Source organism: Numenius arquata, chromosome 12 (assembly GCF_964106895.1).
Source record: "Numenius arquata chromosome 12, bNumArq3.hap1.1, whole genome shotgun sequence".
Classification (NCBI taxonomy): Eukaryota; Metazoa; Chordata; class Aves; order Charadriiformes; family Scolopacidae; genus Numenius; species Numenius arquata.
In genome coordinates, this window is record NC_133587.1 from 29,648,631 (window position 1) to 29,666,546 (window position 17,916).

Consider the following 17,916-nt stretch of genomic DNA (forward strand, 5'->3'; position numbering starts at 1 on the left):
TGGACACTATGTCACGTAGGACACAAAAAAAGGGTGTTCTAAGCATCCAAATTTGTGATGAAGTAATAAAAAATATGCAATAAAAGAAGCTGCTGTTGAAGCCACCAGTCACAAAGTCTGGAATTACCTAAGGAAACACTGAACTGACTTCCTGTTTCATCTACTTTAATTAATCTTCTAGCCAAGTATCTTCAACTAATGAAGACAAGAGAAATTAAGAACAGCAATTTTGAAATGAAAAATAGCTATTATAGCTAAAGAATGTGACAAATACTTTTCTCAAATTTTGAGATACGCAAAACAGAATACATCCTCTGAAGTCTTCAGCAGCATTCAAGTTACAGAAAGATCTTTGACTGCAGCTGGGCCAACTCTACCCTGTATTCATTCCTGGTAGGCTCGCTTTTAAGGACAGACATTTAATTTTGGAATCGTTCAGCCTTCATGTAGAAAGTAAGAGCTGAAAGCTGTAACTCAATGGTGGAGAATTTTTATATGGCACAGTACTAACAGATCATTAAGTTTCACTCTTGAGCTAACATTTTTGATCTGGGAGCTGGCAGAACGTCCTGGAAAACTCTCAGTGTAGAAGTCCATCTATTGTATTCCTCCCCAAGTATGACCACCATTTTTGAGCACCATTATACACAACATTAACTTAAGCCAACCTGATCTAATATAACTGCTCTTATTTGCCCTAAACATATTTATCAAGCAAAACAAAGACCGGAAAACATAAGCAGCTGTAAGAAACCTACCTTGGTACTGCATCCACAGAGGAGGAAGCCGGGACCTTGGGCACCTGACAGTTTGTGGCTGCAGCCAGCTTTAAGGCAGATGATGGAACAGCACTTAAAGTCCTAGGTATATGTCGTGCGTTGAGTGTGGTAATAGAGTTTACAGTGGCAACTGATGAGGGTACAGTTAATCGAATGTTGTTCCCAATCAGAACCTGAGTTGTCGCAGAATTGGCAGCAGTTACTTGGTGACTCAGTGCACTGTGGGAACTCGAAGTCTGCGTTATATTTGAAGGCTGTAACAAGGCTGAACCTGCTGTTGATGATGAACTTGTATGGACAAGTGCTGTCGGTGTAGTACTACTGAGGTGTAAGCCCTTGTACACTCCTGCCAAAGAAAAACAGAACAGGAAGCTCATTTTTCGGAAAACAACTCAGCTCCAGACAGACATATCTCCACTGTAAAAACCAAGATGCAACCAAACTCTGCGGGACAGCTGCATACCTGAGGCTTGAAGAATGCCATTCACCCCAATTCCAAGCACCACATCATCCTTCATTTTGAATCCCATCAGTTGTTCTGATGTAACCAAAGCTGAAGCAGCAAATTGAGCACTAACAGAATCCAGTGTCTTGGAAACAAAACCCTAAAAACAACAATGGTGGCAAATACATGTGATTGAGGCTTCCAAAAGTCAGTACTCTCCCCATTTTAAAGCTACAAACAAACTAGTAGAACAAAAATCAATATGTGTAAATCAGAACTGTGGCCCAGTCATTCTCTCAGACCAAACCATCAGCATTTGGTACAACTAGTTAAAATCTGAACTGTGATTTTTTTCCATGCACTTTTAGCTCCATTATAACAACAGAGAAGAAAATCCCCACAACTATTTAAAATACAAAGAAACTTATTTCCAAAGTTCTATGGAACAACATTGTTTCACAGGTCAACTTGTTTTCATGAAATTCCAAACCCAATTCAGAGATTCAGAGGTTCGGATTGCAACAACTTCTGAAGCTTTTTATGTGTCCTTCACCACTGTAATCACTACACACTTATGAATATTAAACACTTCCACAGCTGTATGGAGGACTTATTTAGGAGTTAGCCTTAATTATTAACTACAAATCGTGCTCTAGAAATCCCCCGCTATCAAGAGGATAATGACACGGCCGGAGATCTCTGCAATTCATATTTCTAAGGCTTTGAAAATTTCATTAATTGACTGACCCATCTTTTTTTTTGTTAAGAGGGAGCAGAGGCAATGCCTGCCACACTCACCTGCAGTGTCCCTTCTAAACACTTTACAGAATGGCTATGATGTAGATTCAGGCGAAAGCCACTTTCCTGTTGGTTAGTTTCAAGGTTCTATGGCAACAGTTGACAATTAGAGATGAACCCTGGTGGGAAACAATGAGGGATAAATCATAGCACAGACAAATCCCTCACCTGTGATGTGTTGGCAGAGGAATTACTATTTGCTTGCTGTTGATGAATTTGTGCAAGCTGCTGTTTCTGCATTAGTGCCAGTTGCTGTTGATGTTGCTGGTATTGTTCGGCTGTAAATGCTGAACAAAATATAAAACGAGAAAATACTATATCAAAATATGTAGGTGTTGTGTATATAAACACATCTATTTTATATTCCTAAAAAAAAATAAAAATAATAATACACCACAGCAAGTTCCTAAGAGCCCTAATGCACCTTTATGGCAAAAAGGCAATCATCGTCCTAGAAATTTTTGTTCAAATTAAGCCTTCCCTTTTTAAACTGTTTTTTTTTTTTTTTTTTTAGTATATAGGCTTTAATTGCTTTGCTGCATTTAGTTCAAAATACCACGAAAGGGACAGGAGGAAGGAACCAAAACACAATCAAAACCACCAAAGCTCTCTAATAACTGATTAAAGAGAAATTACAGGTAGAAAAAGCATCACTGTTTTCCCTTTGTGAAACTACAGCATTTGCATTATTAGTAAAGTGGGTTTATACAAAAAACTCGAGAACTGCCTGCTTTTAGCCCTCACAGACAGCACTTCGAAGGGAGCAAGTATCTACAATTAAGATTACTGTTTATGTTGAGTTGAAAACATTAAACTAAGCATGCTTACAGGCTATCACAGCACAGTATTTCTGCTGGTTTTAATCACGTGTACAACCAACTCCATCAATACAGAATTTGATACGACTACATCCTTCTCTCTAAAATCTCTGAAAGGTGATCCAGTAGTCAGCGTATCACAAGTCAAGCAGAATTTTATCCAACTGGCCCACAAGTATCAAATTGGTAAAAACCAGCATTATTAGTACAGATTCACAAGCAGATGCCCAACAGCGCAGGGATGGGGAGTCATTAGTTCACTGATTAACTTCATAAAATGTTAGGATTTATTTTTTTAATTTACATTTCCAAAATAAAAGTAAGTCTCAGTTTTCAATTTAGAACCAAATCAAGGCTAGAATGGGAATCCTCTGGCAAATTCAGCCTAGGGTACACCTTTCAGATTTTTCCTTCAGTTTTATCTTCAGATTGTATAGACGTTCCCAAATAAGTGCTGCAAACGGTATCCGTACTTCTAAAATGCAGTGGAAGTCACACTTCTGGGGAAGTTCACTACTGTTTGGCAACAAATCACTACCGCATTTGAATCCTGTTCCCACATTACAGTTATTTGTTTGGTTGGGTTTTTTTTATTTTTTTTGTTAATCTACTTCTTCAGGCTTGGTTGCCTGGAGAAAATCTGTTTGTATCAAAACTATAATCATCTCCTGCTTCTGGATACAACAGGATTCTGAAGAGCAATTGCACCTTATGTATAAATGGCAATCCAAAATAAGAATCGGTATTTGGAAACAAACAGAGCAAACTCTGCTGAGCATGCATCTTTCCAGTGTATTTGTGATTTTTTTTTTTTTTTTTTTTTTGGTGTGTGTAAAACATTGAACATTGTTCCAAAGCCTTCTATTATGTACTGGAAATAGCACTAAATTATTACTAGCACTTTTCTACCTGAGCACTTGAAGTTAGAAATTTTTATTCAGCTGTTACATTCAAGTTACTTTTAAGTACCATTCTTCAGCAAGTAGGGATGGAGCACTTGTTTATATTGCCCTACGTGACAAATGACTTCCCAGTACTCTTAAAGTTAAATCTCGCTTCAACTTCCTTAACTTCTTCAACCTTTTAAAGTTATTCCTAGGGGAACATCATTAATAAATGTCCTTACTAAAAAAATCCAAACTAGAATTCATAGACCAAATATTCAGGAATTGACTCTTTAAATTTTAATTCTACTTTATATATAAACTAAAAGCCCTTTAAATTTGTTTGTTTTTTTTAAACTGTCACCAAACATAGAAATTAGAGGAAGAAAGCTTTAGCACACAAAGACTAGCATGTAGGAAGCTGAGTAGCAGTAGCAGAGGGAGAAAAATGCATGCACTGTTGTGGTACAGATAGATATTTCATTTATATTGATCAATTAGTAGTGACTTACTAATTAAATGTTAGGGTTTATGTATTTTTAAAAAAAATTTAGAATCAGTATGGTTTAGCCAACATAGAGCCAATGATACTGAAGGTTTCATATATTGGTAAGGTATTTTATTCTACAGTATGACACTGTAAATATATAGCTTAGGAATAGGTTGTATAAGTGATGTGAATAAAGACAACTCTCAGACTGACAAAGAGGAAAACGGGCAAAAAAAGGATATGTTCTACCACCATCTTTGACTGAATTAAGATTTCCAGTGTCATAACCACATCACTTTTTTTCATTTAAGTAAAATTTATTAATAGTTACAGTTTTCAAGCCTTGAGTGTATCTTAGATTTAAGCACAGTCACCTATGTTCATTTAACCAACTCCAAAATATTGTTTTCTCTTGGAAAAAAACATAACTAAAGATATATTGAGTGAGACAAGCTGTGTTCATTTAGGACAACCATTATTTAGGACAGTCCCTAAGTGCTCCCCCTTCTTCTTGGAAGCAACATTTAGCAGAACTCTTTTTTTCAAACTGTGCATCAGTCTATTTAAGTGACCCCTACAGCTCTAAGTTTCCCACTCTGAGGAAATGTGATACAGCTGTCAAAGTAACCAAGTGACAGAAGAATCCCACTATGGCTACCCTCATCTATATTCAAACTGCTTCTCTTACTTCTGCTCAAATATCCAAACACCCAAATACCACCTCAAGAAGGCAATGGAGATGGCTATTTACCTGTCCAATCTGAAAATACACTCAAAAAGGATTTATTTCAGGTTTTTCTATTTATGTTACAACATTCAGCAACCATTTTTGCTGCTTCCCTTATCAAAGGTAAAAGCCTACCAGACATTCAAAATACTATTTACAACGCTATCAGAGATTTATGGTGAGATTCTGAATTAACCAGTTGCATCCAGTTAGAAACACAACACTGCCCGGGAAGGACTGCTGGAAGTGACAGCCTTCTAAAATAATTGGATTGATATTCCTCTTCCATTCCGCAGCGTATCCAGACACGCTCATTGACCAAAAGGAGTTACAGACTGGAGTGACGTAAGTGAGCTCTTCCCTCTCCATGCTACAGCAGCACTACATTGAAGGTTTTATCAAAACTACTACTACTGGGAACTACACAAACCAAAATGAAACATTATTTCTTCTGAAGACCTGCAAACAAGGATAGCACACTCTATTCCTCTTCTGTTAAAAGCCACTGTGGATTTTGCTCACTAACACTGTCAGCAGGTTTCTTCCCCTCCTGCTCTCCAAGTACGGTCTACTTTACACTTCAACTGAAAAAACACGCCTATTCACTGGGAGATACAAGTTGCTTCCGAACTATCATTCCCACGCACAAAAAAATGTTTGTATGCACTTTACATGGAAGAACTTCCACCTTTCTAACCTTACACATGCATTTTCCGTGGCACACAACTGTGACTAGAATTGGGGAAGGTTTTCTCGGGGAATCACACACGTGCTCAGCAGTGAGACCGCGGGCACACTGACCAGCTGCGCCTCTACACCTGCAGGCACAGCCCGAAACTCCTCAAAGAGCCAGCCCAAGTTCAACTTTTTTAAAAAAAGCAACTCAAGTAGAATGCATTACAGACCATACAAATACAGCTGCTATTAATGAGTTAATTATATGGCTTGCAGAGAATATTTTTTACTTGCCTGCAAAGCCAGCATAGATGCAACTGCAAAGATGCAAAAATGAGTATCTCGTTAACATCACTTTCTCTAGAGAAACAGTAACAGCGCCCCTAAGAACTTTCTTCAGAACTTTTATTACCTTTTCTCATTTTTATTCTAAAGAGGAAAAATGGCACAGCTGAAAATCTTTCATCTGTATCAGAGAAAAATGGTAAATGTAGAAGTAGCAAAAATGAATGTCTCTTTCTTTTGTGTCATACACTGGTCTTTATCTGCCTGGAAAAAAACCAGCAGGCAAGAAGCCAGCCCAGACCTTTTCTGTACCCTTACAGCAGCAACCCCGTTCCTGGTGCCTCGGAAGAGTACTGCTATGGAAAGTTACATACTCCTGCTACTACTAGAGACCTTCAAGGTTTTAAAAAACATTAGTAAAGCAACAGACATTGAAAGACAGCTTCAAGTTAAAAAAACAGACAAAACATAACATTCAATGGTTAAAGACAATACAGGAACAGATTCTTGCTTCAGCAGCCACAGACAGGAGCGCAGTGTTTAAAGACTCTTCTCTAACAGTATCGAGGGCCACGGCGGTCAGGGTTCCATCACAGAGCAGTGACTATTGAATACTGTAGAATCTACTGAACTGGACAGTGACAAAATGTCCAGTTTCATCCACTACACAAAATCCAGCGAGGGGTGGAGGTGGGAATATCTCAGTCACCACCACCATTACACTATAAATAAGAACATTATCTTTTCAGAATATCTCAACTGTCTCTCATAGCTAAAAACTGTACCTTCCCCCAGAACTTCTCCATACTTTTCCAACACACTTTCAGTAATTTATGCAAGTCACCTCACTCCTTAAGTTAACCAAATCCAGCTCCTTTCCTAACCTTAAACATTAGCAACTTTTAAGGCAAGACCCCACCTGGAGTCATCCACATCTCAAGATGGTTGTCAGAAGACAAGTTTTACTGAGAGATTAGGCCACATAAACGCTTCTTACTCATTTGTTTGCAGCACACTGTTTTGAATTGGAACAATTAACACTCAGTATGCTTCTGAACTCTTTCCGGTAAAATTCTGTATTAAGTTATAACATTTCAGTTGAGACAACCTTCAGGATTTTATGTCAGTACATCATGTTACACTGTTACCCTCTTCACTTAACAGCTTGGGACAATGCACGCACCTATTCTGCAACTGTATTAATGCTGTACTTGGGCAGCAAGAGAAGTGTTTTCTGGCTTACAGACTGCAAAAAGGAATGGGAAGTAGAAGAAAAAGCTTCTGGGGTTTGCAGTTATGAATACAAGGAGAGAAACACTGTACATTACTGAGACTGACTGACAGGATAAATGACTGCTTAGTATCTCCTTAGCGACAATGACAGATGTTGTGCAATAACCCAATTTTTTAACAACACACTACGCTATGAATATCTTTTCCTACAATCATTTATATGACTGTAAGCAAGATGTTTGTAATCTTTTGGATAATTACATATGAATTTTTTTCACAAATTAAGCCATTGAATAGTAATTGTCAATGGAATGATTCTGTTTACACATCTACCAAATTCTGTGCGATGCTGACACTCAAACAGTTGGTATTTTCCAGAGCACAGAGTAGCAGGAATGTTGTCAATGGATTTCTCAAAGATCCAGAGCTCTCAGCAGTTTTACACTGCAATATAAAACTATTTTTACAGTGCTAACTAGTTTTCCCACAGCATTTAGCATGTACTGGCCTTACAGTGCCGTAGCTTACGCTTAGCTTCTCTGGAAATGCAAGTCCTTCCCAGCAGGGGCTGAAAGCAGTGCCGGGGGGGACGACTGGCTGCAGAATCTGCATGAACAGACAGATCTTTGACTGGAGAACAGCTGCAGCCTCCCGCCAGGTCCACTGCTACAGGTCTTGCTGTGAGGTGACTCACTAGTTGTTACTCTGCTTCCCTGAAGTAGGAAAATACAAATTTACAAAGAAATTGACCACAAGGACCAGCTTCCTGAAAACCAGGAAGCGTACCCTGGAAGGCAGAAAATGCATGTGTAAACTCCTGCTCCCTCTACTAGCATTCCTTTTCATTTGCTGAATGGAAGATGCTCACCAGATTTCCCAGGGAAACTGAGCAAGTTTTGTGGAGTAAACACAATGACCTATCCAGGTAAGCGTATTTTTTTTAGTGAAAGTTTTAAAAACATTTTAATAGTGAGAGACTCAAACAGCTTAATTAAACCCTTCAGCAAATGCTTCAGTCCTGCTAAATATCTAAAGAATTAGATACTTAAATGAGAGTAAATTAAAAAAGCAGCTGCTTCATAACACCAAGTGACTGTTCTCGTGAGCAGAAATGTTATTTCAGTAGGAAAACCGAAGCATTAAGATTATACTGAGTTCAAAGAATCTCTCAAAATCCATTGAGAGTATTGGATTCCCTGATCCTTCCAGCTGAGGTGACAGCCATTAAAAAGGCAGTTAACTAAAGCTTCCAATTGAGAAATCCCACAAACTTCAGAATTGCTAGAGTGTGTGCAAAGATGAGATATCACGTTACAATTTTTTCTTAAGTGAAATATATGAGAGCATCACATCCCTGCTGTTTAAGAGCACGATTAGTGGTTACTAATGCCAAAGAGCATGCAAAGCAAACATCATTCACAATACTGAGTAATCCAGAACATCACATTGTTTATCTCTATCTTATGAGAGATGTTATCTGGCTTACATTGCCTGGTTAAAGAGCTTCTACTGTATAGCAAGTTCTCACCAGTGAATTCGGAAGATTGGAGAGACTTAGAGCCATCAGTGTGATTTAGTATTTGATGCACCAGGCCCAAAGATGTTTCACTTTCTGAAAAGAAGTTCAAGATTGATTTTACTTAAACATGACATTATTAGACACTATGAGAACATGAATCATTACGCCCTTGATTATTACTACAACCTTACATTTCAGCGCAACAGAACTTAAGGGTGAAATTCCTAACACCAGAACTCTAGATTTAGTTACTTTAAACTAGTTGCAAGATCTACATATGCACCTCCTACTTGGTAGTGGATGAAAAACAGGGAAAATAATTAATGAGGATTTTTACTAGCCATTGAATGAAAGCTAGAAATGTTTGCTATACATTTTCATTTGTCTGCCCATCATTCTTAATATGAATTTGCACTGAAACGTCACAGGCCAGTTGGGGTACAGAGAGTTTACTCTGCAGTTACAAACGTGACCATCCTTGCATGGGATTCGGACAAAGTGCAAGGGTTTACACAAGCCCAAAGATCCAGCACTTGGGAGCAAAGCATTACTCCAACTGGGTTGAAGCTGAATGAGAAAATCCAGTATAACTACAAAGTCTTAAAGTCTCCAGAAGTGCTCAGATGTTTTAGTAAGTGTTGACTCTTCCCCCATCCCCAGTCACACTTCCCAGACTGAAGAGACTTTTCCTTCTAAGATTTCCTCCTTCAACTAAGTCTGGGCTGGGCTATAAACACCTGTTACTTCCAAGGCCATTGCTTCAACCAGGATCTTAACGTCTCAGCCACACATGGGCCAAGACTCTTAAGTTCCAATGATAACTGAAAACGGCCATCACACATCAGTATTTTTCATGACGAAGTTTATCCTGCAATGTGAAAGTAAGTATGTAGGAAAAGGAAAACAGTAAAACAGACAGCAGTGTTGAGACTATTATAGATACAAGGGTTAAATAAAAAGATCAAAACAAAGCCAGTGATGGCACGAAAGCAATGAAAAGATAGGACAAGTGCTACTCCTCTGGTGAGAGGAACTGCCACAAGGATTGAGGAGCTTTCCTCCTATTTCTTCAGGAAAAGGATGCCTGAAGACAGGTGTCAGATATCCTTAGTAACAACATGAAAAAATAGTATAGATCCATCAACCAATATTACAAATTTGGAGAGTGAAGTGCTAATACACATTTGGAAAATGGAAGCACAGCTTACCATCCTGCTAGACCCCCAAGTGTGCAAACTTGCTTTTAAAATGCAGATTGAGAGATGCAAATAAACCCATTCAGGTTTACTGGGAAAAAAATGTGATTCTACAGAATTTCCACAGAAAAAGTTACTGAATAGCAAAGAACAACTTGCAGCACATCACCCAAATCTCTCGTTTACAAGAAAATGCAAGGCAAGCTACTCTGGATTCTTTAACTATATTCTGGATGCCTGCAGTTTTTCATACACAGTAAGGTCTACAATCTCAAACATCGCAACTCTTGAAGAATTTTCAGTAAGGCTTCTGCTAGAATACTTAAAACTTCTTCTCAAAGAAAGAATTATGAATTTAGTGAGTAGACTCTAGTTAACTGCTAGCCTCTTCAGTCTTGACAGCTTGTAGACTTTTCTTTCCAAAGTGACCCAGCTTCCAGATGAAGAAGACTTTTAAGAACAGAATGCAAGACGGTTGCCTGGAGTTACCTGCAGAGCCTGCGAACCAGTGCTCAAATCTTTCACTAGTGACTGGTATCTCTGGTCTGCCTCCTGAACACAAGATGCAACAGAATTCTACACGCTGTACAGTTTTATATGTCTTGAACTTTTGATTACCTGATGCAAGCATCCAAAAATATGAATGTAACTTATTTAACAGTGAGTCTCCAGCAGAAAGCGGTCTCTCTATAATGCGATGCAGCTCAAAGACTACCATTTGCCTGGCAAAACTAGATCCATCAATTAATCTAACAAGGAAGACTAAATTCTGGGGACACAAATATTTCAGCTGAATATTGATGCCTGCTGTACATTTCAGACTTAAGATACAAGCTCCATCTCTGAAGATTATGATTCAGAAACTTGACGAGATTGCCAGCAATCCAGGCTCCTTTTCTGAAGTAATTTTGTTGCATTTTGTCCAGAGTGAATTGCTTCCCTACTGAACTAGTTACTCCTCTGCAAGAATCATGCTTTTACACTCTTGCCTGCTTTTAGCAGTGTTCTGTACAACATATGCCTAGAGATCCTTGAATCAGCTCTTTTTGCAAGAAGGCAAAGGATGTTTTTTCATAATTCTTCAGTAAGATGAAAAGGAACCCCTCTCTTCAAAAGGGGTGGTACTTTTCTTGGCCACTTGATCCTGCTGCCAAAGTCTATCCCTTTAGCACACGACAAGTCCAGTACATGCGCCATTTTCAAGTAACTTGTAAGGATATTTTTTTGTTGTTTTATTGTTGTTTTTTTTAAACACATCCCTTCTCAGTTTACACACAAAAACTCAATGCAACAACTTCATCTTTCACAGATCATTTACGCTGAGCTCTCTGAAAGCCAGGACCAGAATAATTTGCATTTCTTCAGGGTCAAAAGCACTTCAAAACGTTTATATAAATGCCTGGCGCTTTGGGGAAACCTCTTGCTGATCTTCAGGATGGAAAACAATGCTTTCTGTAGCCAGAGAACGGTATGTCACGACACAGCTTTTATATGTCCTCTGATTAACAGAAGACCTGAGATACCATCTCAACTTCCTGTCTGTGCTGGCCATATATAACAGACTCGAAAAGCAAGGTTTTCCACAGCAGCTTTTCCATGTCAGCAGCATGTTGCCTGGATCATTCAAGGCAGAAAAAGCTCAAGACTTCTCTAAACTTCTTCGATATGGAAACAGACAAAACTTATCATGTGATGGTGCACAACAAACACAGCAACACAACCACCTCTGCTGGCCACTACAGAATCTCAGGATGAGCTTCATCTTAAAGGTAAGCAACATGGCTTGACCACAAAACTCACAGTGACAGCAAAAAGATAAAAGGATTTTTAAAAATAAAGATGCATTAATAAGTGTTTTCTGGTAAAAAGACCTTCTGCCACTTCAAAAATTTAAAACGCAAAGAGAAACAAACCTACAAAAATCCACACCCACAACAAACTCCGAGCTTTAGAGACAGCTAAGAAAAAGGAACAGGGAGACAGGGTTGTAAATCTGCAGCAGTGACTATCAGGTAAACTTTAGTACAGATGTCAGATACCTGTTGCTCCTTACAGTACTTGCTACAGAAAGTAAGAAGACATAACTGGGCAGCTGCAGCCCCAACTGATGAGCACCTTTGAAGAAGTCAGACGCATACATAAGACATATAAACACACCTATCATATGTGTAGACAATGGATCTTAAAGAATCCTTTAAGAAACTGAAAAAACACTAGAAAACAGAATGGCACCAAGCTGAACTAGACCGTATGCTCCTTTCAAACACCTAAACAGACATAATCATCATTATACCACATATACACAAACTCATATACACCTCCAATGCTACAAGAATCCCAGTTACGATTATAAATAATTATACTGGTACAATCTACCCGGTTATTTTAATAACAAGTGACTTACCCAAAGACTGTGGTAACTGAAGTATATCTATCAATTCAGAGTTATATTTTTTATTGCTATTTCATTGCTGTATCAAACCCTAATAAAAATATGAATCTAAACTCCACAACCTTTAAGTCCAGAAAATCTTGGATTACTAACTTAAATATTTTACGCAGATGATAAACCACCTATATGCAATTCCAAGCACAAATTTAATATGCTAGGTACTTATTATATGTACGCATTACTTTCCCACAGGCTTCAAAATACAACCACACAATTAAAACATTGTACAGCACTCATCACCATAAATAACAATTGCATTCAATTCCTAAATGATGTAGATAAATATCTTAACCACCTATTTAAGGAAAATAGATTCTATGGGGGTGTGTGTGTGCGCACGTGTATTTGTTTATTTATATACACACACACACAAAGACATACACTTTAAACTCAATCAGCAAATTTCTCACGTCTATGTGATTTTCAGATGTAACTTATTGCCCATTAGTACTTTATAGTGTATTTATAATCTATTCATCACACGCTGTTATCACACTAGCAACCTGACTACCATTTTATCACAGTTCATGACTGGCCACTGGACAGAGGATGCTCTCATTCAGTTCTGGACTTGGTTTACTCGTTTGAAACATTGGAGGGGCAGAATTTGAACACCAAAAGCCGTACTTCAATCACAAACCAGAAGAACCATCTGTTTTAGCCCTAATACATTTCCAGCAAGAAGAATCATAAAAAGAGAAAAGAATGGTGGATGGGGACAAGGACCTGCTCTAGGACAGCAGGTAGAGGAAGCATGAAATAAAGCAGCAGAACGAAGCTGCCCAGTAAGGTTAAAAATGCAAGAAGGAAGAATTTTCAGAAAAAAAGCACCTGCTGGTGCAGGGAGGAAAGGTACAACAAACACTGGAGAACAGAAGGATTAAAGTCATCTGATACCAGGGGAACACTCTTTGCTTGAGCGTTATCTCCAAAACATCCCACAATCTGGGGAGTTGATTAGGTAGAGGCATCTCTCTCCACCCCACTCCTACGCTATCCAGATTTTTTGATTTATTTCCAAAGCCATAATTCAAAATGGAAAGGAAAACATGGTTCTAGAGACTGCTAACAAAATGGTGATGAAATTTTAAAGCTATTTCTTTGTCAAAAAAGGTCACTTTCTATAAAAAGATGACATTTAATGTACTGACTGATCAAAATTTGTTATTTAAGCTACATTCTAACTACGTAAATACTCATTTTTCAGTGTAAACCCAATATAAAGAGTGCTGCTATCCAACTGTATTCCATTTGAAAAACAATGAACACTACATCAAGTTTTCATAGAGTCAGGTCCTCAATTCTGTAATTCAGGTTCTGTAAGATGTAATCTGCCGCTTGCTGGCAAGATGTAAATGCAACCAGTCCGAGAGTTTTGCCAAGTAAGAGCAAATGCATCACTGGGGGTGGGCTGGGTTTTTTTGGATGGGAAACGGCATTTAATTCAATGTAAGTTCAAATAAGAATTCATAACATGCCGGGATTTTAAATGCAAACATTTTAACTACACATTTCCCATGACCACCACACCTTGTACTAGAAAAAATTTGGAATGAAATATTTATATCAACATTTCAATCACTTAATTTTAAAAATCCAGATCTTCAGAGTCAACTTATACCCTACACAATATCGGTTTCTAAACCTTTGTATTTCTAAAACTGTAATTACATACTAAGGTAACATTTGCATACGTTTGAGATGCAGTACACTACTGCTAGCAATAAATACAAATTAACATTCTATGTAGCAAATAAAGAGAAAAAGTGAAGATGGGCTGTTACCATCAAAATAGACCATGATGTAAAGTATGGATGACCTAACAATATTCCGGATTGTCTGAGCCAAGTTTAAAATTTCTAGAAGCAAGTTTGTCAAAATAAACATACCAAGATGTGCTGAACCACTGCTACTTTTACTTTGTATAGAGGTACTGCATGTCTGGGTCCCGGGTTGTGCTGTGCCTGTTCGATTTATACCCCTGTATAATTTCCTACAGGAGAGTTCATCATTGTCACTGTCATGTAGGGATGGTGTCCGAGGCCTAAAATGCCGCCATCTACATGATTTGATATTGACTAGTATCTGACTGAGGTCTTTTGAGAAAGATTTGTCCGAGGTATTTGTTTCTGAGGTATTGGCAAATTGACTGATTGAAGAGTGTTGTGATGAGGAAAACATTTCCAAATCCAGCTGATGAAATGTATTATCGTAGTCCGAATGCGCTCTGTCTAGTAGCACCCTAAAACAGGAAAACAATGCAGAATTATACAGTGGCAAGAAAATACCAAGGAACTCACCTGTTTGCTTGTTATTGCTTGTTCTAGAACAGTTTTGTGTTTTTTCTATGCCTTTGTCATCCCCAAGCACACATGGCAAACAGACACAATACGTGACTGTTTATTATTTTACAGTAAGTAGTACATTTAGGCTTCTCTTCACATGTATATTCTAGCTTTTACTGTTTGAAGAGCTGATGTACATCATCACGGCAAGACATGGCAACAATATATGATTATTTTTTTTTAAATCATCAGGCTGGAAGACAGAGTTCCACAATGCAAAGAACAAAACCCTAGAGAATAATATAAAAATGCTTAAGTAACTAAAAAGTGATTCAAATGCCCTCCCCTGAAGTAATTTCAGTTTAAAAGCCCTACTCCCATATATACTGAATATACCTACAACCATTCCAACGCAATGGGGAAGTTGCACATTAACTTCCAAATTCCCTTGCAAGATCCCAGTAAGAGCCTTCAGCTCCCGTTTTGATTTCGCTGATATGTTAATCTGACTTGCTAATATGTGAAAGGGTGTTGAACCTTAACCTGTGAGTTCTTGCATTTTTTTAAAATTAAAATTTAATACTTATGTCTCTCCTTAAAGATATCAATTTACATACATTTATTTTCTTAAAGATATCATACAACATTTAAGAAATAACACTTATACACCAAACAATATATAAATTGGTTTCAATGAAGATGCTTAGAAGCAAAATTCCCGAAGTCCTTAATTCCTTAATGTTTTGATAATATTTGAAATTTAACAGTTGCTGTCACTTTCAACCATCCCTCCCAAAATTCTCCTCTACAACTGGCAAATCACCAAATTTGGTCCAAACTCAGAAAAGCATTTTCTGAAAAATGTGATTTTTGCTATTTTTAAATACTACTATTTGAAGACAACTATGCAAATCATTTAAATACAAACCACCAGTCACAACTGAAAGCATACATGTATTTTTCACCCCAGAACTTAGCAGTGCCAGCAATAAAAAACACCCTAGAAATGTTTAAGAAAACGGTATTAAAGCGGCTTCCCCTACTGCAACATAAGAATGGAGACGTTAACCAGCTAAAGGAACTTGTATCAAATGGAAGGATTTAAAATGTCAATCTCTCTGACGTCTCCATTTTTGAGGTTTGTGGTTTTGGTTTTTTGGTTGGTTTTTTTAAAACTTTGCTTTTTATGTCTTACTGATTGCTATTTTTTTTTTAAATTTTATTTTTTAAAACCAGCAGCAATTATGTAGCACTTACCTTCCACCACGGCCGACCCGTCTTCGTGCAAACCCAATACACCTCTGGGGTACAGTGAGGGTGGTTAAGCAGTATCTGTAACGCACATCTCCTAATCTTCCCTCTTTAGGGCTACTCCATGGCCAGTTGCCAGGTTGGTCTAAATGAGGCTTAAAATAATTTTAAACAATTAAACACAAGATGTTTTCCCACAATGATGCTCTGTCTTATGACACATAAAAGGAATTCTACTTACAGCATAGTACTGACAGCCTGCTTTCCTACGGAAGGCAAAAGGACCATCGGGATCATTTTCTTCCTCAGCCTCTGAAGAACCAGACAAAACCTGTAAAGAGGGGATGAGAGGTGTGCAAGGAGAGATATTAGTAAATTCATGAGTTTTACTTCTGTTCTCTCCCCAAGAGCAGCACAGAACTCTAGATGTCCTACCTGGGAGAGAGGTTCTTCATCTGAGCTAGGAAAATCATACTGATTCAAATCTTTAGCATTAAAGACTGGCAGTGCAGCAGGACTTGTCTGTTGAGGAGTAGCCGCAGCAGACGAAGGTAAGACTTTTGGCTTCTTCTCATACTTCCTTTTGGGTCTAATAACATCAGGTTTATCTTGCTGCGAGAAAAAAAAACAGCATAAAATTAGACACATGAGCAAATTAAATTAAAACAGAAGTTTTAGAAAACTGATACTGTTTCAGTATCATCTTGATAGCAAAACACGCAGTCATTTCATTAATATCTGTATTTCATTTCCAGTAATCTACACTTTTAACAGACAAGGTGGAATCAATCTGTGCTACATAAAACACTAGTGGTTAAGAGAACAGCACTACTATGGAGAAGTAGACCAAAATATATACAATGATCTCCATGAGGCACCTTTTTTATTTTCTAACATTTTAAATTAATAGACATTTATGCCATGTTAGGGAATTACTAAGTACCAAACAATGCTTTAAAAGCAAAAATAGAAGTTAGACTTCTCAAAGATACCTAGAATCTCAGAAAATTCTCTAAAAATTAAACACATTTCCCCATACGATGCCAAGTCAAGTTTAAGTGCATTTCCCGTTCCCAAGGAATGGATTTCTCTCAAGTTGTGAGACACTGCACTGACCCAACATCGCTAATGGGTAAGTGCACTCCCGCAGTCTCAGTTACAATGCTCTGTCAATGGAAGCATTCACTGATTCAAGCCACCTTGTCAGATTCAGAACAGCCTTCGGACATTCTTCAGTTATATGAAGTCTTTGTTTAAAATTCAAATTATACCTCAGCATTTCTCCTGTGTTACCTGACCTATTTAATATGCTCAGTTGTTGGCACTGTAGCTATGCTTTGTATGACACAAAATTAAAGCCTGCAGGAAAAAAAATGCTGGTCAGCTGTCTAAATCAAATACGATTATTTAATACTTTACTTAAATACAAACCCAGTCAAAGATATATAGCATGCTGGTAATATCAGTGGATCATATTTTAAAAAAATAAATCCAAAACAGAAAACAACCCTCTAGATTAAACTATGTAATTTAGAACAAGATATGGATTTCACCTCAATAGTCCTATCTTTGTCCAATATCAAGGTAATAAATACAGCTTTGTTCAGTATATCCTAACTTTATGGATCGTATTAGAGAAAAATGTTTGTATCCCTCAGAATAAGAATACAGTTGCACATATCCTTTTGTCTGTAGTTCGTCTATATCTCCTTTATTTCTGTCTTGAGGAATGCCAGTAGTCTGTATGTTATCCTCATAACTCCAATAGAGCAAAGCATTTTATTCCAATTGCAGCTTTGCTAGTTTATTTCCAGTTTCAAAAAGCTTCCCCTCTCCTTCCATCCTAAAATGCTGTACCTTGCATACGTAACAGGATGAACTAGTAACTCCATTACTGACATTACTCACTTTAACTTTAAATTCTTTCAGTTCCATAGCTTCTTGGTGTTTAAAAGGACTGCTGTTAGCCACAGGAATGATGGGAATAGCATAGGTAGGTTTAATCGTCTGCCGCTGTGCCATGACCTCAGACATGATCTCTCCACTGTAGTCACCCAAATTATACCTGAAATCAGAATT

The 17,916-nt window shown here is 37.8% G+C and overlaps 1 protein-coding gene across 7 annotated transcripts in view; it reads right to left on the reverse strand.

Annotated features, from left to right (window-relative positions):
- EPC1 (enhancer of polycomb homolog 1) overlaps positions 1-17,916 on the reverse strand; it is a 66,739-nt gene that overhangs the window by 2,014 nt on the left and 46,809 nt on the right. For 2 of the 7 annotated variants that reach the window (XM_074156927.1, XM_074156923.1), the window contains 9 exons: positions 17,746-17,902; positions 16,273-16,449; positions 16,079-16,168; positions 15,844-15,992; positions 14,191-14,543; positions 8,663-8,746; positions 2,191-2,309; positions 1,243-1,384; positions 759-1,125 (listed from right to left, as the gene is read on the reverse strand). In XM_074156927.1, coding sequence (XP_074013028.1) covers positions 759-1,125; positions 1,243-1,384; positions 2,191-2,309; positions 8,663-8,746; positions 14,191-14,543; positions 15,844-15,992; positions 16,079-16,168; positions 16,273-16,449; positions 17,746-17,902 — 1,638 coding nt within the window. Of the gene's footprint in view, positions 1-758; positions 1,126-1,242; positions 1,385-2,022; positions 2,110-2,190; positions 2,310-8,662; positions 8,747-14,190; positions 14,544-15,843; positions 15,993-16,078; positions 16,169-16,272; positions 16,450-17,745; positions 17,903-17,916 lie in introns of all 7 variants that reach the window. The other 5 variants (XM_074156921.1, XM_074156922.1, XM_074156928.1 and 2 more) reach the window with 5 other exon arrangements.